We start from the raw sequence: 26,648 nt of genomic DNA, 5'->3' as shown, positions 1-26,648 counted from the left end.
CAGCCCTGTGCAGATTTCTGGTCTCTCGCCTCCTGTCCTCCACCCCTTCCAACCTCTACTTTCTGTAGCCTTCTACGTGATTTCCCTGCTTGTCTATGCTTGCATAGTGAGTGGGGTCTATGGTCCAGACAACTTTATATAGAGAGACTATAATGTAGTATCCACCTCTCTCGATGCTCACAGATTCAAGCTGTTCTAGCAGATAGTCACAGATTATTTTAGGAATCACTTTAAAATTAAGCAAATGAGAGAGCACTAAAATGTCTTAAATCATCTTATGAAACCAGGGGGTGGGGACATAGATTTCCTCTTTTTCCCAGTTGTTGTTGTTTTTGTTTTTTTTAGAACTTCATGCTAGCAATGCTGCTCTGAGTCTCTAAGGTGCCACAAGTACTCCTGGTCTATTTCCTGAATTATCAGGTTATTTACTTACAGCCTGGACTCAGTCTATCATTTTGTTTGGTTTTGTGGTTTCTAATAACTATAGATGTGGCTGGTTCAGCCACCATCCTGAAGTGCAGGCTTGGATGGGAGAGAATTCTTGCTCGCCGATGAAATCCCTAGAGGCTTGGGTCCTGGCAAGCTGAGTGATTGCCACTGTCCCATGTGTGCTATGGGCAGCCCAAGGTCAGCTGGGCCCCTTGCACTGATCCCCTGGGGGAAGGGTGTTCTCAGTGGGGGAACTTAGCTCTGGAATTCATTTTCCCCACAGCTCAGCAGAGCAGGAGCCTGTCTTCCGAGGAACAGTGCCAGATCCAAGTTGTTTCTCAAGGGGATTTGTCAAGCTTGGTAGGTTTGGGGAAGGTTATTTGTCTCTGTGCCCTGAGCCACGCTACAGGCAGAGTGCTATTTAAAAGCCCAACGTAAATAAATACCTATTCCCACCTGCTAACTACCACAAATAGCCAGCAGACACCCATCTGACAGGGCTGCTGTTTACTCAACATAAAATCGTGCGCTGGGCTGTCACAGAGCAGCTAGATAGCTGGATCAACAATCCAGAACAGTGCTGTTTTCCTCTAAAATTGCTCAGTTTTGAGTTCAGGAAATGGAAGCAAAATTCATTTTCCCACCAGATTGAAATGTGAAATGTTTTTTGCTGTTAGGGTGAATGTGGAAAGTTTGTGATACGTTTTAGTTGAGAGCTTTTGGGAACCATTGTTTTGTTGTGCGAGGTGCTGTGCACATCCCTGATTGGAGCAGTAAATGCTGCGATAATGCAAATAACAAGTCACAAGATTGTATTGTATTGTGGGTTGGGCTAGTTGATTGGGATGGGTCACATGGTATTTTTCTGGCTCCCTGATTGGCTGTGCCTTCCCCATCTAGTCAGGTGGGTTAGCAGAGCCATTTTGCTCCTGGCTGCTCTTTGTGCTCTCTTTGAACCAGTAAGAAAAAAAATCTGCCGTCAGCAACAGGAGGCCCCGGTTCTATGACGCTCTTGCTGCAGTTTGGTGGGAATGGCGAAGTATTGCCCATGCCCCCAATCACTACCTAGGATTTTAGGGGGTAGTAACCCCCCTCAACTAGGGTTACCATATTTTGTGCCTCCAAAAGGAGGACACTCCACGGGGCCCTGGCCCCGCCCCCAGCCCCGCCCTGCCCCAACTCCGCCCCTTCCCCAAAGTCTCCGCCCCCTCCCCTGCTTCCCGCGAACATTTGATTCGCGGGAAGCCTGAAGCAGGTAAGGGGGGTGTGGGGGGAGGAGGCACGGCCCAGGCTGACCCCCCCAGCGTTTCCAGCCTGGGTCGGCTCGGGCCCTGGGGTGCCGGCCCCGGGCCCGGCCGACGGCCCCCGGCCGACCACCCCCGGCCCGGCCGAGCACCCCCGGCCCGCCCAGCACCGCTGGCCCCCGGCCGACCACCCCCGGCCCGGCCGAGCACCCCCGGCCCGCCCAGCACCGCCGGCCCCCAGCCGCCCGGCGCACCCCCCGGCCGCCCAGCACCGCCGGCCCCCGGCCGCCCGGCGCACCCCCCGGCCACCCAACACCGCCGGCCCCTGGTGGCCCCCGGCGGCCCGGCGCACCCCCCGGCCGCCTGGCACACTCCCCGGCCGCCCCGCACTGCTGGTCCCCGGCGGCCCGGCGCACCCCCCGGCCGCCCCGCACCGCCGGTCCCCGGCCGCCCGGCGCACCCCCGGCCGCCCAGCACCGCCGGCCCCCGGCCCCGGGCCAACCCCTGGCCCAGTGGCGCCGGATTTTCCCGGACATGTTCGGCTTTTTGGGATTTCCCCCCGGACGGGGATTTGAGTCCCAAAAAGCCGGACATGTCCGGGAAAATCCGGACGTATGAAAACCCTACCCTTAACACAAGGGGGAGCAGTACTTCTGCCATTGGTGATGCAAGGAACCTTCCCTGAAAGAAAGGCTGGAGGGGGATTATGTTGGGAATAGAGTCTCATCTAGGCATGATGGGTTGGTGTAGGGTGACCAGTTAGCAAGTGTGAAAGACTGGGACACGTTTTTTTTGGGGGGGGGTGGATATAGTTGTTTATATAAGACATAAGAACATAAGGACGGCCATATTGGGTCAGACCAAAGGTCCATCTAGTCCAGTATCCTGTCTTCCGACAGTGGCCAATGCCAGGTGTCCCAGAGGGAATGAACAGAACAGGGAATCATCAAGTGATCCATCCTCTGCCGCCCATTCCCAGCTTCTGGCAAACAGAGGCTAGGGACACCATCCGTGCCCATCCTGGCTAATAATCATTGATGGACCTCCATGAACTTATCTAGTTCTTTTTTGAGCCCTGTTATAGTCTTGGCTTTCACAACATCCTCTGGCAAGGAGTTCCACAGGTTGACTGTGCATTGTGTGAAGAAATACTTCCTTTTGTTTGTTTTAAAACTGCTGCCTTACTTATTTTATACGGTGACTTCAAGTTCTTGTGTTATTAGGAGTAAATAACACTTCCTTATTTACTTTCTCCACACCAGTCATGATTTTATAGACCTCTATTATTCTTAGTTGTCTCTTTTCTAAGCTGAAGAGTCCCAGTCTTATTAATCTCTCCTCATACAGAAGCTGTTCCATACTCCTAATCATTTTTGTTGCCCTTTTCTGAACCCTTTCCAATTCCAATACATCTTTTTTGCAATGGGGTGACCACATCTGCATGTAGTATTTAAGATGTGAGCATACAATGGATTTATATTGAGGCAATATGATATTTTATGTCTTATTATCTATCCCTTTCTTAATGATTCCCAACATTCTGTTTGCTTTTTTGACTGCCGCTACACATTGAGTGGATGTTTTCAGAGAACTTTCCACAATGACTCCAAGATCTCTTTCTTGAGTGGTAACAGCTAATTTAGACCCCATCATTTTATATGTATAGTTGGGATGATGTTTTCCAATGTGCATTACTTTGCATTTATCAACATTGAATTTCATTTGTCATTTTGTGGCCCAGTCACCCAGTTTTGAGAGATCCTTTTGTAGCTCTTCACAGTCTGCCTGGGACTTAACTATCTTGAGTAATTTTGTATCATCTTCAAATTTTGCCACCTCACTATTTACCCCTTTTTCCAGATCATTTATGAATATGTTGAATAGGACTGGTCCCAGTACAGACCCCTGGGGGACACCACTATTTACCTCTCTCCATTCTGAAAACTGACCATTTATTCCTACCCTTTGTTTCCTATCTTTTAACTAGTTACCAATCCATGAGAGAACCTTCCCTCTTATCCCATGACAGCTTACTTTGCTTAAGAGCCTTTGGTGATGGACCTTGTCAAAGGCTTTCTGAAAATCTAAATACACTATATCCACTAGATCTCCCTTGTCCACATGCTTGTTAACCGCCTCAAAGAATTCTAGTAGATTGGTAAGGCATGATTTCCCTTTACAAAAACCATGTTAACTATTCCCCAAGAAATTATGTTCATCTATGTGTCTGTTTCAACCAGTTTTCTCGGTACTGAAGTGAGGCTTACCAGCCTGTAGTTGCCAGGATCACCTCTGGAGCCCTTTTTAAAAATTGGTGTCACATTAGCTATCCTCCAGTCATTTGGTACAGAAGCTAATTTAAATGAGAGGTTACACACTACTGTTAGTAGTTCTGCAATTTCACATTTGAGTTCCTTCAGAACTCTTGGGTGAATACCATCTGGTCCTGGTGACTTATTACTGTTTAGTTTATCAATTTGTTCCAAAACCTTCTCTAATGACACCTCGATCTGGGACAGTTCCTCAGATTTGTCACCTAAAAAGAATGGCTCAGGTTTGGGAATCTCCTTCACATCCTCAGCCATGAAGACTGATGCAAAGAATTCATTTAGTTTCTCCGCAATAGCCATATAACAAAGTCCCTAATATCTGAACAGTCCTAATAATTTTGAGCTGTCTGGTCACTTTAGGTAGCTGGGATCCTCCATAGATTCAGATGCTCCCCTTTGGCCACAGTGAAGCTGGCATTATTTATGAGATGATACTTAGTCCATGAGTGCAAGGGACTGGAGATGACCTCTCGAGGTCCCTTCCAGTCTATAATTCTGTGATTCTCCTTGTCACTTGTTCTACCAGCTGCCACATCATATTGGCAACAAGCAACAACAATGGCCATTCTGCTCTTGGCCTCATTATCTCTTTCCTCACGGCAGCTTCCCAAAATTACAGTTTAAAGACATGTATTTCCCCACCTGGAGTGTATAGATCTCCATTCAGCTTCTGGAAGTGGAACCAGAATGCATATGTCCTAGACCATTTCTCTCCCCACCTGACTTGGGGAATGGGTGTGAGTAAATCTGTCTATATAATTCCAATCTTTATGAGATTTTCTCTGTATCGCTCAATTTAAAATTGCCCAAGTTTTGTAGAGACGGTAATTTCATATGAAATTTACAGTTTGTGAAATTGCAAAACCATTGGAATTTTTTGCAAAAAGTCACCTTCACAAGCTCATCAGGGGAAGGGTTGGGGGTGGAGTCAGAGGAGGAAGTGGGACTTTATAAGAACAAAGAATAGCCATACTGGTTCAGACTAACGGTCCATCTAGTCCAGGATCCAGGATGGATCATCAAAATTTCACAGCAACTGCAATTGTGAGGTATTGGAAACCATAGAGAAGAAATGAGAGCCTGTGTTATGCAGAAGGTCAGACTAGATGATCATAATGGTCATGGGCGGCCAGTGACCCGGCAGTCCGGGGAGGCTAGCATTGGCCCCTCCCCTTGTGACCGAGGCCCTGCCTCTCCCCTTCTGCCCCCTTCACTCCCTCCTCTTCTGCCGAGCGAGGTCCCAGCCCCAGTGCTCCAGGCGGCCAGGTCCAGAGTGCCGGGTGGCGCGGTCCGAGCACTGGGCAGGCAGCACGGCCTCAGATGCCCTGAGTCCCTGTGGGAGGCAGGCCGGCCACTGCAGCCAGCCCCAGGGCAGAGCGCTGGGAACAGCACAGCAGGAGGGGGGGCGTGGTCTGGGGACGGGGCGTGGGCGGGGCCACACTAGGTTATTTGGGGAGGCAGTCTCCCCCTGCCTATAATACCCACCACTGATAATAATGGCCCTTTCTGGCCTCAAAAATCTGTGAATCCAAGAATCCAGAGAAAATGCTCTTCCTGCTTTTGTCAGTGCATTTTAAATAAAAACTTCACAAACAGGGGTGTACAGCGCATACTCCTGAGCTTGAGCAGAGATTTCCATTCCTCTTGGGTCTCTTTGACTAGGCCATTTATGGGAAGAAAGCCTCATTTCCCTGCCTGCATGCACTTCCTGTGGAAGTATCTGTACACCAATCTCAGACCTGCCAGATTCAGCCTACGGTATGTGGGTGACTGTGCACAGATTATTTATTGAGAATCAGACATGGGAAGCCTTGCCAAACATCCCCAAATATTTCACTTCCTTTCTGTGAGGAGAATGAATCCTGATGTGTATTTCTAAGAAAAATAATTGCAGGTCAGAGCTTTTGCTCCCAGATGACTGACTTTGCCTGAAAGATTCTTGGCACCAAGGGTTCAAGGGTCAAAAGCTTTGATGTCAGGAATTAAATGTTCCTTCACAAAACACTAAAATTGAAGGATGAGCAGATGGCTTCATATGGAAGCGCCAGCATCAAATGGGCCTGGCTCACAGGTGACTGTACATTATTTCTCAAGACTCACTCCTGTTTGGAAGCTGTGATTTAGGGCACATACTGAGATCCTGTTCACACACTTTGTAGGGCCATGGAACTGGAATCCAACCTACCGCTGTGGGCTGCTTCTCCATGTGGGAAGATTTATTACCCTCTTTCCAAGGTGAGGAGTCAGTCTGAATTGCTCTTTGGTTTGCCCTGCTCTGTCGGCAGTCAGGGCCCCAGCAGATTTCAGCACAGAGCCAGCTTTGGATGCAGTTTAGGAACTGCCCAAACACAGTTATGGGGCTGGGGCACATAGTAGTACTGCCCTTGCAGCTTATGGGAAAGTGAGCACAAGAGCACACATGCACCATATGGAGTTTCCCATTCCTCGGAATGAAGATGAGATGTGTGTCTGAGTTAGATGTGGCGTTAAATAGCCCAAAGACCTGGGATATCCTCCAGGAATGATCCTCTTTGGAGAGTTTGTTAATCAAATGCTCACAGGACACTGCATGGTTAACCAGCACTTAAACAGAAAGAGCTTTTCTCTCAAGCATTTCTTGGGAGTTTGAGTTAAGCAAGTTTTAACTAAAAGCCACCTACTAAGTTTTAAGCAATCAGAAAGCATGAAAGGCCCTGCTTAGGTTACAACAAACAGCCTGTTGCAGCCAGGTTAGGCAGCTCACTGCCAGCCTGGGTTCTGCCTCCATTTAGTGAGTTCTTGTCTAGGGCTTTTAGGTTCGGTCCTTAGCACTGATTGCTGTCTGTCAGGAACCCACCATTATGAGCTCAACTCTTTACCCCTGCAGCACAGAGTTCTCTGCCTACAAGATCTCAGGTCGGGTCTCTTCTCCTAAATATAAAACCCATCCAACAAACACTAACACAAGCCTACCGGCAGGAAAGACATCAGAAAAAATGAAGCTGATATTTCATTTCAGTAATATCTGACATCAGAATAAGATAGCTATTGCAGATGCTCCCTTAATTGTTAAAAAGTACCAGTAGGGAGGACTTGCCAATTCATGACTATACTGTGAAATCCTTTTTGTGTTCAATGCTGGGGTTATTTTAATTTTTCTTTTGGGGGGGGAGGGGTTGTGAAGGCATGGGGGCTCTCTAGATGGAGAATCCCAAACAGAGGGACTCCAGGTAGACGCTGGCTGTGGCTGGACATCTGTCCACCTGTCTGAGAAGTGACTTTGAACATACCTCTGTGCATCCGAAGAAGTGGGCTGTAGTCCACGAAAGCTTATGCTCAAATAAATTTGTTAGTCTCTAAGGTGCCACAAGTACTCCTGTTCTTTTTGCGGATAACACGGCTGCTACTCTGAAACCTCTGTGTGTGGGTCAGGGTTAGGGCCCATGAATACTGCAGCACTCAGGGCAGTGGAGTTGGCTCTGTGAAGCTTCACTGATGCTTTAGCTGTCTTTGTTCAGGATGTACAGGAATTGTGTGCATAGCACCAATAAAATGGAGTAGGAAAGAACATCCTGAGATTGTTTGCACTCATTGTCTCACTGGTGAAATTCATCCTTGTGCAGAGGGCCAGCACAAGGGCCGTGTGCCACTTACATCCTCGTATTGGGAGGAGAGCATAGAACTGGGATATGTGTTCATGCCTCCAGCTGATGCTTTTAAGGGTTTTCATGAACTTCTTCAGAATTACAGGCCATTACTTCCCATTGTCTGAACATCTCCCAAGCTGCCATGACATTTCATTGTCACCTGTTGAAAGCTGGTGAAGTTGTCAGTAATCTTACTTTTTCAAGCATACAATAGAAATATGAATAATGGAAAGTATGCAGTTTTGGTGTAGCCATGTCAGTCCGAGGATATGAGAGAGACAAGGTGGGTGAAGTAATATCTTTTATTGGACCAACTTCTGTTGGTGAGAGAGACAAGCTTTCAAGCTTACACAGAAATCTTCAGGACCTCTCTCACCAACAGAGTTTAGTCCAATAAAAGATACTACCTCACTCACTTTGTCTCTTGATTAATGGAAAGGAAAGTTTTAGAGACTTTACAATTTTTGAACATAAAAATATATCCTCTAAAATTTCTATACAGACCTATATTCTCTTATGGGCTTTATTGTTTGAATAGGAAAATATTGTGTATAACTTTTCCCTCACCAAGTTACTTTATTTGTAAAATCATTATACACATTTTAACTTTGTGAATTGTCATCAGTCATACAAAGATTGGAGATATTAAAAGAAAAGGATCTGAATGGATGATTTTGCTCAGCACACACAATAATTCTCAGCTCTGGAAAAGGATTCCAGACTCTTGCTTACTTTAACTTTTGTATTTATTTTTTTGGACATCTTTTGCAAAGTGTAACATGGTTATAATTTTTTTAACTGACAATCCAGATATGAAACTGGGCATCCAACCATTTCTGCAAAGCTTATACATTGGGAATAAAGAACAGAGACTGGAGTTTGCTAGAACATTTAGGGTCTGTCATTATCAGTGCATCAGAGTAACATCAAAATGCAAACAGCATGATACTGGCTTGCAGGTATGTGCAAATAGCATGACACAATCTGATAGCAAATAGATGTTACCTTAAAATGTTTAAACATGAATTTCAGTCCTTTAAAAAGGTCAATATTTCATATATCATTCTAAGAAAGTTAGAGATTCTGTTACAATATGGAAACATTACATTAGCATACATTAAACAAAAGGAATAGACACTATATTTTTTTCTAAAACTATTTATAATTTGATATACTGCAAACTTTGGTGAAAAGAGGCCAATTTCAGGTGGCATTGTTGGGACAGCTGGGGGTGTTCAGGGCACTTAAGGATCCTGAGACAAAATCGGAGCAATGTATTGGCAACTATAACAGGATTAATTACACTATAAAGGGGGCAACGGGGCGTCAATATTCAGGGCTCATTTTATTAGGTTAAGTGCCTTGTAGGCAACTTGGCAAAGAACTGTCTTAAATGAGGAGGTGCCCAAACCACTGAGAAACACCTCCGGACAGTTCTAGCTGGAAATGATAGAACTGTGATATCATTTCAATGTGTTTCTGGATTGGAATCATATTGGTACCTTTGCAGCTTGTTTGCAACAAAACCCTTGCATCAGATATTTTATAACTCAAGTGAATTAGGTCCTAATTATGTCTCTTCAGGACTCTCTCTCTTTGTACCAGGAGGCCTTGCAAAGTGGGTATTGCTGCAGCTATCCTCCAGAGACTGCACCTTCTTCAAAGCTCCTGGGAAACTCAGAGCATGCTAGATGGACTATGTCATGGTACATGACCATTGTGCATAAAGGTGGCAGTCTCGTGCTTCCCTCTGAATCTGGTGATTGCTGATTAAAATGAGCTTAAACCAGCACCACTGATATCAAATTGCTGCATGGTTTATGGATTGTTTTGGCTGGATCCCATCCTCAGACACATCTCATAAAATCCGCTGGCTACTAGTGCTCCAGTGCAGATCTGAGATCAGCAGAGGTCACTAAAGGTCCATTTCTTGCTCATCTCCCATTTTAAGCACCTTAATGAGTGGCCAGATTTTTAATGGAGTTTAGCAACCAATGTGTACCCACCATGCTGAGCTCTCTTCAAAATGTAGCTACTTCTTGTAATGCCTAAATGGAAGCTGGGCTGATTTTTACTTCCGTTCATGCACTTTGGGGCTGGCTCAGACACTATGATATCATAGTGAATAATAGAGTTGGTTGAATACTGCAAAATAATGTTCATGAGCCTTCATTTGAGTTCCAAACAGCTGGTCAGTTTGACTGTGTTTTTGCCCCTTTTAATTCAATATTAATGGACATTTGTGTGAACAAGTTTTTACTCACGTGGATGTTTGGGGAATGACTGTTCTTCCTACTACTAGCACCCGGATTCACATGCTGAAGAGGATGTGCACAAACAAGATAATTAGTTATGATGTGTTTCCTTTTCTTCACTTGTGGTTTGCCAGGCTGCCTTGTTTTAAAAAGTTTTGTCATCTAATCAGGAAGCAGAAACAATACCATGCAGCATAGGCAACCAATCACACAGCATAAACAATGAAAGTGAATAATTTGCAAACAATTCATAGGCTAAAATTTGTTTGCATAAACTGTTCAAACAATTGCAAACAGTGAATGCATTCACCATCCACTTTCTGTGGAAAGTTTGGAAACAGAAAAAAAGGGCTAAGTTCGTTAGATGATTAATTACTAATTTGATCAGCCTGAATATTGATTAGGAGTGCATGCAGGACCGGATTAACGCAGGGGCTTTAGGGCTACAGCCCAGGGCTAAAGGGGCCCCAGCGCAGCAGGGCTCAAGCAGGCTGCATGCATGCCGTGGCCCCACACCGCTCTCGGAAGCGGACAGCTGCTGGCACATCTCTGTGGTCCCTGACGAGGCGGCGGCTCTGCACGCTGCCCCACCTCCATCCCCACAGTGGGGGCGGTGCTTGCGGGCGCAGGCAGCGCATGGAGACACGCTGTCCCCCTCCCCGTAGGGGCGTGTAGAGACTGCTGGCTGCTTCCGGGAGCGGCATGGGGCTATGGCAGGCAGGCAGGCAGCCTGCCTGAGCCCTGTTGGCTGCCGGCTGAGAGCCGCCTGTGGTAAGCACCTCCCAGCTGGAGCCTGCACCCCCTCCTGTACCCCAACCCCTTGTCCCAGGTCAGAATCCCCTCCCAGACCCTGCACCCCAACTTCCTGCCCCAGGTCAAAATCCCTCCTGCACCCAAAGTCCCTCCCAGAAAGAAACTAATCTAACAGCTGTTCTAAGGTAAGAAGTAGGCTATTTTGAATTAACTTAACTATATTCTGCATGTTTTAAGACTGAAATATAACCACAGAACGGCTTTATGTTAATTAAAAGGCAAGTTTAGTACAGTGTTAATAGCCTCGATGCCATAATTTGTGATCATTTTGTTTTAAATTAGGAAAAAGACTTGTATACGGGGGGCCCACAAAATCTAATAGCCCTGGGCCCACAGAAGAGTTAATCCGACCCTGAGTGCATGTATAGTAAATATTTATCCATAGAACATTATGGACATGTATATTCATACATAATTCACATATACATACCTGCATGCCGACAGGAAGAACGTTCTGATCCCAAGTAAAAAAGAAACGAGAACTTAAGACTGATAAATTCAACCAATCATTTCACAGGTCACTGTTTTCTGCTCACCCAGATAGTCCTGAGTTGTAACAAAGGAAACTGCAGGTAATACCCAGAGGCATTCCAGAAAGAAGTGTGACAAACACAACAGAAAGGAGCAGCGTTCTTTCAGAAGGTATAATCAGCTATATTTCAGTGTCCAGGGCAGAACAGTGATGATTCATGACCTCATTACACTTGATTTGATACTTGGTGGCGGTGGTTATGAAAATATTCCCTGTGAGATTTAATGTTCTGATTTCAGCAGCTACACTAAGATTAATTAAACAAACCTCCAGTATCTCATTCACACAGGCGTATCAGAAAGGTGCCTGCCATCTCAGCTCTAATTGGAGCCCTTGTCCTTGTGGGAATGATCCCTTCCAAAACTGATGGCTGGAGGCCTATATAGCCTTTGGGGCCACACTTTTGTTTGACATTCCCACTGCCCCCCAGACTTGCTTATAACCATTTATATTTTCAGTTTGGATGACACAGGAAACATCAGTGGATACCAGAGTGTTCGTTACTCGTGGAGTGATGCACGAAGAAAACACTTCTGTGGAATGCTCAAGTCCTTTATGGTTTGGCAAATAGCAGTGACCAAAGAGAGATGCTGGATAAGGTTATATGTTGGGGAGCTACATTACTGCCCCACTGAACCCTAAACTGAACCCTAAACTGATGCCTCTAAACTGTGTCTTTTGAGGACTTGAAGACCACTATTGGTTCTTAGAAATCCAGCTCTAGTCAGCTTTATTTGTTTCATAGTCAATGGGTTTAGTTATTATTTTGAAGAAATACTGGCATTGCCAAGATGGCAGTGGTGAGAGTTCAGTTAGACCCTCCTCTGGATTTTCCTGTGTGCCCTTTACAGTTCCGAAGGCATGTTAAGGCACACCACTTCCACAGTCACACACAGGAGGATGAGATGATTTGAGCAGGGAGGGGCACCTGTTAATGATACAGCTGCTGCTAAACTGTGTGGCGTCAGTTCTCTGACTGACAACCCTTCCTGCATTCGTCAGTACGTTACTACTGGCGAGGAGCTATTCAGAGCTTGGGGAGGCAGCAGAGTCCATATCTTCTGTGTCATGCTCGTGAGGGGACACTGGCTGCCCGCCCTTCACACGTTTCCACTTCATCCTTCGGTTTTGAAACCACACTTTAACCTGGATGAGAAAAGGAAGGAATTATTCATCAGCTCCCCATTATCTGTCTCTGCATACACCTATGCAGTGTTGTCCTAGCCATGTCAGTCCCAGGATACTAGAGAGACAAGGTGGGTGCGGTCATAGCTTTTATTGTCAGTGAGAGACAAGCTCTCGAGTTTACACAGAGACCTTCTGAATAAGAAGACCTGAAGAAGAGCTCTGTGTAAGCTCAAAAGCTTCTGTCTCTCTCACTGACAGAAGCTGGGCCAATAAAAGATGTGTCTTGTCTCTCTCTTGCCTGCAAAATTCTGCATTTTTTTTGTCAAAATAATGGAATATAATATGCTGGTTTCAGTTATTTTGATAATTTATTTAAACTACAACACAATGGATGGAGAAGGGGAGTGGGGAGAATTGGAGGAAATCACCAAACCCCCTCTGTCTATTAGAAATGTAGCTAGTATTGACCCTTTATTTCTAGTTATTAGTCAACAAATATATGCAGCCATGCTCAGTGTTACATCATAGGCAACTGAAGAGCACGCAAGCGAGGGCTGGGGACTCAAACTCACAGTTTATACTGGCTACTGACCCTCTCCAAAAAGGTCAGTAGGAAACAGTTCATGGAGCACATTTTGCTAGGAAATTTTCAGTCCAAAAATGTAGACCAGTTCTAATCACCAAAGCACCATATGCATTTATAAGGCCACACTGTCCTTTACAATAAGGCTCCTTTCCACCACTCTGGCAAGGTAAAGGAGCCTTAACATTTATACACCTGTATTATACTCCTGGGGGAATTCACAAAGACAAAGGGAACAATTCACTGAGGGAACAGAGTGATGTCTCCACACCTACCTCTTCAGAAACACTCCAAAGCCCCACCCCTCCACGCTGAGCATGCCGCAATAGCGAGCAAGAGGGACAGAGTGTCTCTGTCACACACGTATGACTGCCCAGCTCCTCCCCACCTCAGTGATTTACATCTCTACCAGCTGCTGTGGGTGCCCAAACTGATCTGCCTGCATTGCCAGGGAGGAGGAGATGACTGCTCTTGTGGCTTCCCTTTGTTTCCCCATCTGAAGTCATTTTTCTGTGGAGAAGCACAGAAATCTGCGGGGGCCATGAATTCTGTGCATGCACAGTGACGGAGAATTCTCCCAGGAGTACTCTATGCATACACCTGTCCATCTTCCTATCATATTTCTAATAGGCCTATCTGAGTCAGCTAAGCGTATACTATTTCCCTTTCTTCACTTGATTAATTCCTTTATTGCCCAACTATTAAGCCTTGATAGAAGAACCCTTCCTAAGAGCAGACCAGGAAACTGGGAGCATAGTGACCCTCAAAGTCCACACTCCCCTCACTCTTATACTCCCTAGTTAGTTCACAACATTCCCTTAGCCTGAAAGAAGACAGCTCATCAGATGAGAATCTAACATCCCCTGCACTCTTGTGTCATTTACTGCTGGGCTCCTTGGGATGCTGCAGTGTTTGTGGCATTGTGGACCTTGAAGGCATAGCTCAGCCCTGGTTATCAGAACCTGGGAGCTGCCACCCAGCCTTTCTTATTAAGTATCAGCCTTTTGGTTTGTGCCAGTGAATGGGATAGGTCGTCTGAAGGCACTTAGACACCAGTCATTCAGAAATGGTTTTTGCAGCTTAAAATGATATTTAAACATGTATATTTTAACCAAATACTAGAAATCAGCTTCTCAATTATCTCCATGTTAAACTGCATTTGTTAGATTTGCTACAAAGTTTTTCAGGTTATGTACAAATATTTATGCACATTTGCAAAAGTAGAAACGGGTGCAATGTGAATATATTGTACATACACCCTTCTGTCTAGGCAGGAATAGCCCTGTCAGGAGGGCACAGCTGAGGAGGCAGATGTTCCAGAGGTACCTGTCTCTCGGTGAGGTCCAGATTCACAGCTATCTCATATCTCCTGAGCCTTGTCAAGTAATTATGATGAGCAAATTCAGCTTCTAATTCCCGCAGCTGCTCCTTGGTGAACGCTGTCCTCTCCTTCCGTGCTTTGCTGCTGGCTTCTGGCTTCCGACTGGAATCCTGGTTTTCTAAGAGGCAAGCATACTTTATGTGTAAGTTGGACACTATTGTCAGTCTTAGGCACAGAACTGGTGGGAGGCTGGATGCATTGGCAGAGGTCTGGGAGCACAGGGCTGGAATATCCTGGGCTGTGGGGCCGGACTGAGGGGGCATTGGCAGAGCTGTGTGGAGGAAGCTTGCATATCACTTGGCTGCATTGTGCTTGTCTCTAGTTAGCACAATCAGTCAGGCCTTCCCTTTCACTTACCTTTTTTTATATACATACACCATCACCTACCTAGATTGCTGTTGCCTCAGATTTTAGTTAAGAATTGGTCTCAATGCCAGTGCACTTAATGAGGTGTGTGGTGACCTCTACTGGTGGATGTCATTTTGCACACACTAGGGCTAGGATCCAGCTTTGGGGGATGAGGAAGCAAAGGCGCTGAGTGTAACCCACCCACACTGACGAGGCAATGACCTTGGACTAGTGGGTGGCTCTGAACAGGGTTTATAAGACCCAACCCAGTTGGGTCTGGTGCTGGCAGGTTCCCCTGGAAATGTGTTTGGGTTGTGAATGTAACCACAGAAAAGATCTCACTAGAGTGAATACAGCAATGGGCAGAGTGGGGTGAGAGCACTGGTGGCATCATGTCCTTCCCTGTGACTCAGAGTTACTCAGTTCTTATTGAGGTGCCCCGAGCTGTTTTTCGCTGATCGTACACTTAGTTGTCATATACCCCTGGGAAAGTCACATTTCCAAAGCTGGCCTTGCAAGTCCTAGCTGGAGAGCTGCTGTCCAAGCCCCATTTTAAAACACTCTGACAATGACCATAGCCACATGCAAAGTAAGATCGGTTTATTTTAAATGAATGATTATTGTATATTTCTAAGCAACAGAAGGACAAAGCTCCTCTGCTTCAGTGCGCAAAGGCAAAGCCCATGTCCTTGTGACAGGAACTATTTCTACAAGTTCTAGCACCAAAATGGGAGCTGGCTGGTTTCAGTGGAAGTGAAAGAGGTTTTGTAGCCAGTGGAATGTTTTGTCTCATCCAAGGGCTTGTTTTTGAAAAATCTATAATTGTTTAATGATGCCATTTTCCATTGTGTTTCCATCGCTGTCTGAAATGAAAAGCTCCACACATTAGGGAGCATCTGGTTACTTCATTGGGAAGACAGAAACTCTGGCAGTGTTGGAAGGATGAAGAGGAGGGGGAGGAAGTAAGACCACCGGTGGAGGGCAATGTACACTTGCCAAGCTGCCCTGAACATTTGGGCCTTGCTGAACTTTGGATTTTGCAGTAAATTTTCCCTGCAGCACTCAACTTTGTTCTTTAATCAACTTCTAGCTCTGCCGTTTGTCAATATCTTCACCATTTAGGAAAGTCCGCATGAAGACGTGGTGATGTCAGGGCTGGCAAACACCTTGCAGTGCAAAACAGCAGCTTTGGAACCTCACTGAAATGTGACATGACTGGGATGCATCAACTCCAGCTAGACTTAATAAATATACACAAATGAATACACTTATTTCATCAGCTCTCTGCCCAGAATTAGCCACCCCTATCAATCCCTTATCTAAAGCCCTGCAGGTTCCAGTTTTCTATATAGCCAGAAGGGAGACAAGAAGATCCCAGAGTTCCGCAGCAGCCAGCATTTTGGAAAAAGAAGGGAGCTATTCTGGGGATTAATGTTCACCTATTTTCAGAGCAGCATAAAGTGTTCTCTCTCTCTCTCTCTCTCTCTCTCTCCTCCCCCCCAACCCCAATAATAGCAATACTATTATTGAGTTATTTCAAGGAGATGCATAAAAGAAGATTGGAGAAGCAATATATATATATACACAGAAGCAATGGATGTATAATGCAACAGCATTTACCAAATGCTCAGTTTGTTTGTCAAAGGAAACCAACTGGAATAATCCATTAGGTTTAAATTTAGGATTTATAATGTGTTCACTCTTAGTGCTGCCCATCAGAAATAGAGAAATTACATGCAACTCCCATTAACGATAATTTCTGCTAGGAACTGCCAGCATTACCTGGTGAAATTGTCCTTGGCTACATTTCTAAAACAAGTTCTTCATTTGTAACAATCTGTTCATTGTAGCTTGATCTTTAACCCACCTCCCAACCAAATAACAAACTAAGAGGAAAAATCACCCCAAAATATTCCACCCAGCATCAAACCCAATTGCACAGGTTTATTAGGCAGCAGGTTTAAAACAAACAAAAGGAAGTATTTCTTCACACAACACACAGCCAACCTGTGGAACTCTTTGCCAGAGGATGTTGTGAAGGCCAAGACTATAGAAAGAACTAGATACATTCATGGAGGATAGGTCCATCAATGGCTATTAGCCAGGATGGGCAGGGATGGTGTCTCTAGCTTCTGTTTGCCAGAAGCTGGGGATGGGTGACAGGGGATGGATCACTTGATGATTCCCTGTTCTGTTCATTCCCTCTGGGGCACCTGGCATTGGCCACTGTCGGAAGACAGGATACTGGGCTAGATGGATCTTTGGTCTGACCTAGTATGTCCGTTCTTATGCTCACAGAAATCCTCCACTTCGCCATCTCCCTGAGTAAACAGACCAGCCTCACATCATTCCCGAAAGGTCAACAAGTTTGGGGGTTGACAGAGCAGCAGGAGAAGGCAAATTGCATAGCTGAGGACCTCATGCGGAGAGGCCCTTGCCACCAGTTCCTGAGAGCTTCCAGCTCAGGAGATTCCCAGCTGCTCTCTAGGGGCAGCATGAGGAGAACTGCAATCTCTGATGTAGCCAGGACGCAAATCATGCAAGGCTGTAGTGATTGAAGCCAATAACACAAATTGCATTTGGAAGCAAATTAGTAGCCAGTGTAGTCTAAGCAAGGAAGCAGCAACTTTCTGCCCTGGCTGAAGCTTCCCAGTTTGCTTCATGTGAGTGAATCATTTCTAAAGAAGGTAATTTCACTGGTCTTTTTTGTTAAAAAAAACTATTTCAGTCATTTTTAATGATTTTAACTCTGCTCCTCGGGCTGATTACCTTCGGGAACGGAATAGGCTGTGTAACTTGGAGCCTGTGGCATGGGCCACACGCCACACAGAGCTGCTAAAGGGACTGGCTGCTTAATTATGATTGTGGTTTTTGTGCCTTTCCAAAAGTGGAAACTGGCTCTACTTTTCTTTGGAGTTTTGGCCATAGGATGTGGAAAATACAGAATGCACATGAAATATTGCAAGTCCTTGCTTTAGAAAGGTTTTTCTCTCCAGCACAATCCACAAAAAGATCCCAACCCAGAAAGTCCTCTGGCATCACTGGGAAAGATATGGTGGCATTTATCACTGACTGTGAACATTTTCAGACCTCCATCCTCTCCCTGGATCTCACATCTCTGCCACGCTCACATCTGCAGCTTAATCAAACAGGTTTTCCCCAAGGGGTCTGTCGTGCAACAAAGACACATGGGAGCCAAAAAGTACTTGTGTCTTTGTGCCATAAAATTTCCAAGACAAGATCTGCATCAACCTTTGCACACAGAGGGAGAGGGGCAAAGATGACCAGTGATTTATAAAAGGATGATGGGCCAGAGTGTATATCTGGAGTCAATCCAGTAAAGTCAGGGGATTTATTCTGGATTTACACCAGTGTGATTGAGATCAAAATCTGTTCCCATGAGAAAAATGGCGAGAGACCACGTCTGTGAGAGCAGTGACACAGCAACAATGCTCACCTGGCTTCATCCTCTGCCCACTTCAGCCACAGTGAGCAGAGTTAGGCACAGAACAGTTTCTCTGCAAATATTTCCAGAAAGTTTCTCTCTCACCGTAACTCATAGCCTGCCTCTCCCATTGCTGTTATCCAGCATTGATTTCTGCGGCGCATTTTGGGGTTCAGCTGGTGTGAACAACTATCTATACAAAAAAGCTGCATGTAGCATTTTGTAACAGCTGAGGCATCAGGGCTGTTACAGCTGCAACTTTCCGGGAGAATCACTTTGAATTTGGGACTTGAACTCTGAATTGAGAAGCCAAAAGGAAACGTGCCCAGGTCATAGTAATTGTCATGTTGGATCAGAGTCTAGTGTGAGGTCCAGGCTATGACAGTGTTACAGAACAAGGTGCAAGAAACTTCCCAGTAGGCAGATGTAGGATAAACTGCCCCCCCCCCCCATGAAGGGGCCTCATCTTAACCCCCTAATAGTTAGAGATTGGCTTAAGCACTGAAGCATGAAGGTCAGTTGGTAGTGCATGTACAGGGACACATTTGGTTGCTAGATGTGCATGGGGTTTCCTAGCCAGTTGCTATGCACCTGAAGTTTTAATTATTGACATTTTGTTAATTTCTGTATTTTTTCCCCTCCCAATCAATAAAGGGGTTACAAAAACATTGGCGTATCTGCATAATGTCTTTGAAGTAATGTTTTCTCATACTAAAGGTTTTCGGGGCGTATTTATTCTAGCTAGTTAAAAAAGCAAGACGTTGAAAGTTTTGCTGTTATGGAACAAGTCACAGGATTCCAAAATCTCAGCTAACAGGATATGTGTGTGTGTCTGTGGCTTTCACCATGTGCATTCATGTTGTCCAAGTTAAATGATTTCATAGATAACTGACTCATTTAACATCTGTCCTAAAGTAACTAGAAGTTCTTATCAGTGTCCACCTCAGGGAGGTATATTACCTGTCAAACTATTTCAGATGTAGCTCTACTCAAGGATAACATGATCAACATTTAAATCTAATCTAGGGAACCAGTTTTCCTTTGGTCCCTCTGAGGTCATCCAGAGGGGGAAGAGAGTTTCTGTAGCTGTTTCATTACAATTAAGTTAATCATAATTTCCAAACCACTGAGTCTTCCTGGGTTCTGACAACACTTAGTTGTTTAGCTTGATTTAGCATTATCTCTGCTAGCACAAAATTAGCACAGTCTAATTGCTGAAGTAAAAGGTTTGATGTAAATGAACATCCCAAGCCAGCACAGGGCTGGGGCAATTAAGCCTGCCACCTGATGGCTTTTGATATGTTTTCTTCCTGCCTTAACTGTACTTGTGTCGACAGGCGGATGCCTGCAGAAAAATCCAGTTAAACTCAGCTGGTGAATTGACATTTTACACTTTCTTATGAAAAGACAAGTCTACGGAAGAGACTAGACAGTAGCAGCAGTAATCTTTTCATGTGTTACACAGCCCAGGTCTAAAGAAAGACATGCAGGAAAGATCACTATGAAAGGTGAAAGGATAGCCATTTTTTTCTTCCCTAATGCAGGTTCAGGTCAGTGTTACTCTGATAAGTGCAGGCAGGAGGTGCTGAAATTTGGAACAGAAACTTACAAATATATTACAAAAAATAAGAAAGATCTCATACAGAGACTTCTGCAGCTTCAGCATTTGTTTGCTGCAAGCAGAGCAGGGTGGATCCTTGGGACAGTTTTCATATTATTTATTTGCTGTTTGTATGGCACCCTCAGCATGCTGGATATTTTAAAAGGAGCTGAAACAAATAAGGTATCTGCCCCCCAAAAACCCTACAATAGAAAGTTATACAGGGAGTTCACAAAGGAAGGGGAATAAGGAGGCAGGGAATGTGCAGTGTGAGCGAATTCAGCAGCATTGTGTTAGTTCTGCTGTCTTTTTTTCCTGATATGTTGAATTTAGTCTTGATGATTTTAACATTTCAGCATGTCTGAGGGCTTGTTGAGGAGAAGATGTCTATGGTTTATGGGCCAGTTCGAAGAGGTGTTTCACAGTAATAGCTCATAATTGATTTATGTAGCTGAAACTCGCAAAGTGCTTTGAGATCCTTGGTAAAAAGCATTCTAGATATCCAATGTGTGTATTATTATTTATTAATAAGCTGCAAAAATGGGCTGCATTAAGTGAAAAGCTCATTGTATTGTCCCAGAGTGCTGTATCTTCCTCTCAACACACACAGGATTCTGATTGTTCTGTCTTTTCACGCACATCTGGTACCTCTAATGTGTCATTTACAAATCAGTCAAAATTCAGCCTAATTATTGCAGCATATTTCACCCAGAATGTTTGAATCTTCATGTCTCTGTTTGGTCAAGTCTTCACTTAATCACAGATGTGAAAGTGAAACACCTGCCACTAATTCACCAGCCTTTCCACTGTTCTTGCCCTCTGGCTTTTTATTCGCATCTCAGGTTGTGACTAACTCTGACTTCAGCACCTGCTAACAGGCACATTAGAATCTACACCAGGGGTCGGCAATGTTTGGCACGCGGCTTGCCAGGGTAAGCACCCTGGCGGGCCGAACCAGTTTATTTATCTGCTGACACAGCAGGTTCGGCCGATCGCGGCCCCCACTGGCCGCGGTTCGCCGTCCCAGGCCAATGGGGGCGGCGAGAAGCCGCGGCCAGCACATCGCTCGCCTGCGCCGCTTCCCGCCACCCCCATTGGCCCAGGACGGCGAACCACGGCCAGTGGGGGCTGCGATCGGCCGAACCTGCTGTGTCAGCAGGTAAATAAACTGGCCTGGCCCGCCAGGGTGCTTACCCTGGCGAGCCGCGTGCCGAACGTTGCCGACCCCTGATCTACATGCTTTTTAGGGCACCGTGACTGCAAATGCAGGTCAACCACAGAAAAACCTCCATGTTTCTCTGCAATCCATGGTATGACTAGTAAAGGCTCTGATGGGAGATTTTGTTTGAAATTTGATGGAGGACTTTAAATAGGGTTAATATTTTACTTAGGCAACAAGACAAGGCAGTGTATGTTCTTTCAAATGTAAAAGTAAATATCAGAGAACTAGGCCAAGCACTTATTTAATCTTCTAGTAGGCATCCTGCAGTATACATCTTCTTATTTACTATTTGTATTGCATATAGAAGCCCCAACCAAGATTTGGGCCCTACTGTGCTCAGTACTGTATGTGCGCATAGCGAGAGTACAGGCCTGCCCCAGAGATTTTACAGACTAAATAGAAAAGGGAAAACAGGTACAGAGCAGAGAAGTGACTTACCCAAGTCACACAGTAGTGGGTCAGCTACAGAAGCAGGAATAGAACCCAAGCCTCACGAGTCCTATCTAGAGAACTATCTATTATCCCATGTGCCTTCTCAGTTCATTATACAAAGTTTAATTACCAGTTTGTTCAAAGGACAGTTGGGCAAGTCACATATTTTTAGGTAGATTTCCTTACCTGTGTTATTACATTACTGAGATAAGAAGGGTTTTAAAAATTGAATTTACTTCTCATGGTTATTGCTGATCCTTTACTTTGCACACTTCACTGAGTTTGGAAAAGGCTGGTCAGTTTGTTTTATTTATAGACTATTTCTGACCACTTTCACTTTCTGGTTCTAATGCACCAGCACACTGGTGTAATGTCTAGTTGCAACACTGCAGGGGGAGTGCTTAAATCCAAATTTAAGATGATTTTAGTTGGGTATTAAAATGATAGGGCTATTTTCATTGATTCTTGGATTTATAAAACCTTATGTTTTGCATCTAAAGTGATCCGATACTGTCCTTTGAAAATTTTGTAACATATTTTAGGCTTTTCCTAGGATAAAAGGCACCATATGAATGTAAAATGTTGTAAATGAATCCTTACACACTGTAGTCAGATCTCATCTCTGCTACATCCCCATTTAAATTCTGTATGTTTTCATTTATATAAAGAAAATGGACCACATTCTGCTCTCAGTCACATAAGTGCAACTCCCACATATTCAATAGCGCTTACCAGTGGATAAACATTTTGTAATTGCTGATAGATCAACAGAATAACCAAATTTAATTTATTGTTTCCTATGTTCTAGTGTGACCTGTTCTTACTACATGGTTTTCTAGTTTGTTGAGTGGTAGAAAACTGAAATATCCAAACTGTCTATCTGAATGAGTTGGGTTTCTGCCAGGATTCTGTGTTTTATTTGTAAATGTGTGTGGATAGACATGGACAGGCTGGACATGTCTTCTGTTGCTGGGGTCATCTGGAAAATGCTTCATGCAGAAAATCTAAAATGAGATTACAGAAGGTCTGTTCAAAGCTTGCTCAGGGTCCCATATATGTCCCACACAGTCAGTGCCTATGAGGGTTTATTAGTCACTCCGACACTCAGACCATTTGTCGTTTTATTTAAGAGCTTGTTTAAGTGCCTGTGGCATTGTTTGTTTACTTGGTAAGATTCATTTTGTCATATGGAAAACGTAGAATACCATAAATTACAAGTCATTATAAAACTCCTTGGCTTTTGTAATGTTGGCAATTGCAAGGCATCATGTTAAAGCCATTTTTATATGTGATGGGTATGGTTGCACAATATTGAAAATCTGGAGAAATCTATAAAGACAATAATTGGAAATGTTAGAGATGCTGTACAGGAGAACTACTGCGATGATAGGTGTGAAAACAAATTCTAGCCCATCTTCTGCCTTGACTTTCTTGGGCATACCTAGGTTGTCAGTCAGGGCAGATCAGAGCCTCTTACTAATAAAAGTAATAAAAGTACTAGGCAGTTATATAGATGTGTTTAAATATTACAGCACTTTAATGAAGAATTCATGGATTAAGCAGAATGGTCAATCTTTCTTTTACAGTGAGAGAACACTGTAAGTCTCCCTGTTTATCACAGAGGTAAACTTGTTTTGGACTTTTTGGGGAGCACTATACTAGCAAAGAGCCCAATCCTGAAGTCCCTATTGTATATCCTCTGCTGAATATGGACCAAGAAAGAATTACAGGATTTGGCACCAAAACAAATAATTGAAATTCTATGGCTGTGCTACAGTACAGCAAAGACAGTAGCTGGTAAGACACCGTCACATAGCTCCATATAATAGAGTATTATCTTGCAGCATGTCTCAAGGTGGTAGATAATTGCTGTTTCACTTTATTAACAACGGCTAACTTCTGAAGAGCGCACTCTTTGGACACTTGGATTTTGCTAAAACAAACTGGAGCCAATTCTCAGGAGGAAGGAGAGGAAGCGTGTACCACTTATAACAAACTATAAATGTGTGTCCAGCTGCATTTCAAGGAACTGCCGTTAGATTTCAGGAAATCAGAATGTTTAAAGGGACAGGACTTTCTCCCTGTTTGTTTTATTGTATTTTATTCTGGGGGAGGGGAAGGAGTAGTACTGTTAATTTTATCTACTGCTTTATCAGCACAGAAGTGATTGAAATGAAAGAGGCAATGGAATCACCTTTGGGACACTGTCCGTGCAAGGTGTTAAACTAGAGAAGGAGGAATAATGAAAACAGTTGGCAAGAAGGTAGAGAATCATTTTATATTTCAGTGACGTCATGTGTAGCAATGTTGGTTACAGCTTCTCTGCAATGACAGGCATATGGGTTGGCAGCAAGTGGGAAGAGAGAGTGGCAAGGTTGCTCACAGCAATAAGAGGGTGAAAGGTGTCAGGGACTATGTGTCATCTGCTTAACACATGAGGACATGCTTTGGAATCCCATTAAACTATTAAGAATAAAGATATCCATTAATGGGAATTTAGTGAGATGTCCCGGCTACTTCTTAATCCCATACATTCTTTTTAAAAAAAAACCCTAATGACTTGCAATATTGTTGTTCTGTTCTGGAAAAATTGTTCTTCGTATTATTTTTATGGCCATTTGTTGCCTGAAAATCCTTTATGGGTTTGGATGTCCAAAAATTATATCAAGCTTGGTTTCTAGAGACTATGAAATAGCTAAGGGAGTAATTTAGAGTCTGGAACTCAAAGAGGTTTGGGGTATTATCTGTTTCAGATACTCACGGACAGCCTGCCAATGTTTGGAGGGAACTGAAATGGGAAGCTCTCTGGAGCAGAGATTACGGCTAACAATGGCACTGACAGAACGAGAGAGAGAGAGAGGATGGTATTGGAGTTAAGGTGTTGGGCGGAAAGTCAGGAGATCTGGGTTGAATGCCTGGCTCTGCCCAGGCAGTTTGTGTAACTTTGGGCAAGTCATTTAATCTCTCTGTGCCTCAGTTCCTGGTCTGTAAATTGGGGATGATATTTCCCTAACTCTCAAGGGTGCTGGGAGAATAAATGCATCAATGTTTTTGGTGGACACAAATACTTCAGTGAGGGACTCATAATAAATACCTAACTCAATAGCTTTCTTAAGAGAAACTACTAGTTTCTCCATGTCTATATTCATACTGACAGCAGCAAAGTATCCATGAGATCTTTGAAAACTAGGAGGTGGAAGATTTTCATTTTGCAAGTTACAACAACACAATTAAACCCATCTGCACTGTTCTTATAGCTGAAGACAACATGTCCTGGTTATGTCTAATGGGCAAGTCATTGATACCAACTCGACCTGATTTTGGATTTGAATTGAAAGTATTAAATGCTCAGCCAAACTGACACAAAGCTGGAATGTGTATCAAAGGGGAGGGGAGGAGGCATCTTCAACTGCAGACAGCTGAAAACTACCTTCTATGTTTGGCTGCATTTAACCTGCATTGCACTGCAACATAGCTTCCTACAATGGGCAGCTCCACATAGCAGAGGTCAGAACCTAGATTCTGCAGTGGTAGGTGCATTAGCAACGAAGATGGAGAGACAGGTCAATGCTATTCAGCTCTCAAATAATTTGTAAAATTTAGTTACATACTTTTCTTGTTAGATTCTCAGCACCTAGCAATATAGATGCTACCTGATGTCTAGTTAAAGGGTAGAATGAGTGTCCCCCTTGGAGCTAGCCCTCATGGTACAGGACCCACTGCAGCAGAAGAATGCATTTAGCAATTCAGTGATCCACTGCTTTCCTGATATCTCCTCCTTTATGACTCGGGGTGTGAGATCTGACAGTGATTTATTCCCAGCGAATTTTGTGTTACTTTTGAGTGTTTCGATCCTTTTCTAATCCCTTTAATCTTAACGAGTAACTAGCCCGGAGCCTGTTTTGCTTTTCCCTGTTTCTAACACACTCCCACAGGCTGCCTGTTCTTTGACACCCCTCGCCCCATCATTTCACACTTGGGCAAATGGCAGCCACACAATGTATCTGCTCCTTATTTAGGGCTGTGGTCCCAATATATGGGATACCATATGATTCTGTCTGACACTTACAGAAAGGCTACATTGTGACCATGGTCGGGAGGTAGCTAGTTCAGGCCCAAGATTTGGAAAAGCAAACATAAATACAAGGGAGCAGCAAACAAAAAGCACTCTAGTTCAGTAGTAGTGCTCTATATTGCCAGCTACACTTTCCCTAGTCAAGAATTCTGAAATGTATTTCTCACTGGCTTCCTTTCCTAATCTCTCCTGTAGAACCTTACAGATGTTCTGACTCTGCGAACTTTGCTACCCCAGATCCCTGGTGACATGCCACCTACCTGAGGTTTCCTTTTTCCTTTTGGATGACTTTTTCTCAGTTTCATTTGTAGTGTTTCCTGGTACCCCATAATCTTCATTCATGCCCCCTGCAGCAGCCACTAGGTTTGGGCTGCTGCTTTCTAGTTCCCCAGAACCCAAGGCCAGTCCTGGATTTAGCCGCCTTCTGGCCTCGGATGCTGCAAAGTGCCAGTCAGAATGCTGGAAAGAAGGGTGCTGCTCTGCGAACATGCGTTCCTCTCGGGGGAAGCTGTGGGGGGCAGTGGCCAAACACGAGGCTGAGAAATCGGAATATGCAGCAAAGTCTGGTTTTTGATGGAATGAGAATGGTGCTTGTGGGTAATGATGCGCTCCTGCTGCTGTGCTGAGCTCCGCATGGGCATTCCGCAGGCACCCCCAGAGTGGGGTAGTGGGACGGGGACTTCGCATACAGCTACTCACGGAGGGATCCATTGCTGGCTCTATGCTGTCCGTGCTCCGAGATTTGTAACTGGATTTGGCTCAGGCTTCAAGGATATGAAAGAGGGGAAAAAATAGCTCCAAACTTGTATGGAAAAACAGAATTGGATCTCCCCCGCCGCCTCCCCTAAAAAATGGTTTGTGGATTTTGTTCTATTGCAAATTTGTTAGTTTGGAAGCTTGACTAAACTTCCGCATAGTCCCAGCTGGAAAACCCCAACCAGATCTATGCAGCAATTGGGCTGAACAGTTTCCCAAGGCCTGCAGCTGCCTCCCTGTGAAATGCTGGACATGGGTGAAACACTTTTTAAATACTGTGCCGGGCAGCGAGTGACAAGTTTGTGAAGTGAAATGTGAGAGAGGGGAGGGAGGGGTTAACCTGCATACACTCAGCCCCTCCAACCAAAGCAAAGCAGGCAACTATTAATCATCCGAAACCTTATATGCACATCTAATGGGATTTGCAGATGGAGACTTTTAAAGAAACA

The 26,648-nt window shown here is 44.5% G+C and overlaps 1 protein-coding gene across 1 annotated transcript; it reads right to left on the bottom strand.

The window, feature by feature from the left end:
• Window positions 1–3,096: 3,096 nt before the first annotated feature.
• MEOX1 (mesenchyme homeobox 1) lies at window positions 3,097–26,483 on the bottom strand. Its single transcript, XM_008174820.4, has 4 exons — window positions 25,704–26,483; window positions 14,267–14,439; window positions 4,518–12,375; window positions 3,097–3,685 (listed from the first exon to the last, which is right to left on the bottom strand). Exons 1-3 carry the CDS (start codon window positions 26,152–26,154, stop codon window positions 12,253–12,255), a joined length of 747 nt encoding a protein of 248 aa, XP_008173042.1. The 5' UTR covers window positions 26,155–26,483; the 3' UTR covers window positions 3,097–3,685; window positions 4,518–12,252.
• Between the last annotated feature and the right edge of the window lie 165 nt (window positions 26,484–26,648).

This window comes from Chrysemys picta, chromosome 24, assembly GCF_011386835.1.
Source record: "Chrysemys picta bellii isolate R12L10 chromosome 24, ASM1138683v2, whole genome shotgun sequence".
NCBI classification, from domain to species: domain Eukaryota; kingdom Metazoa; phylum Chordata; order Testudines; family Emydidae; genus Chrysemys; species Chrysemys picta.
Note: the sequence above shows the minus strand (reverse complement) of the source record. Positions and strands in the feature narration are given on the sequence as shown.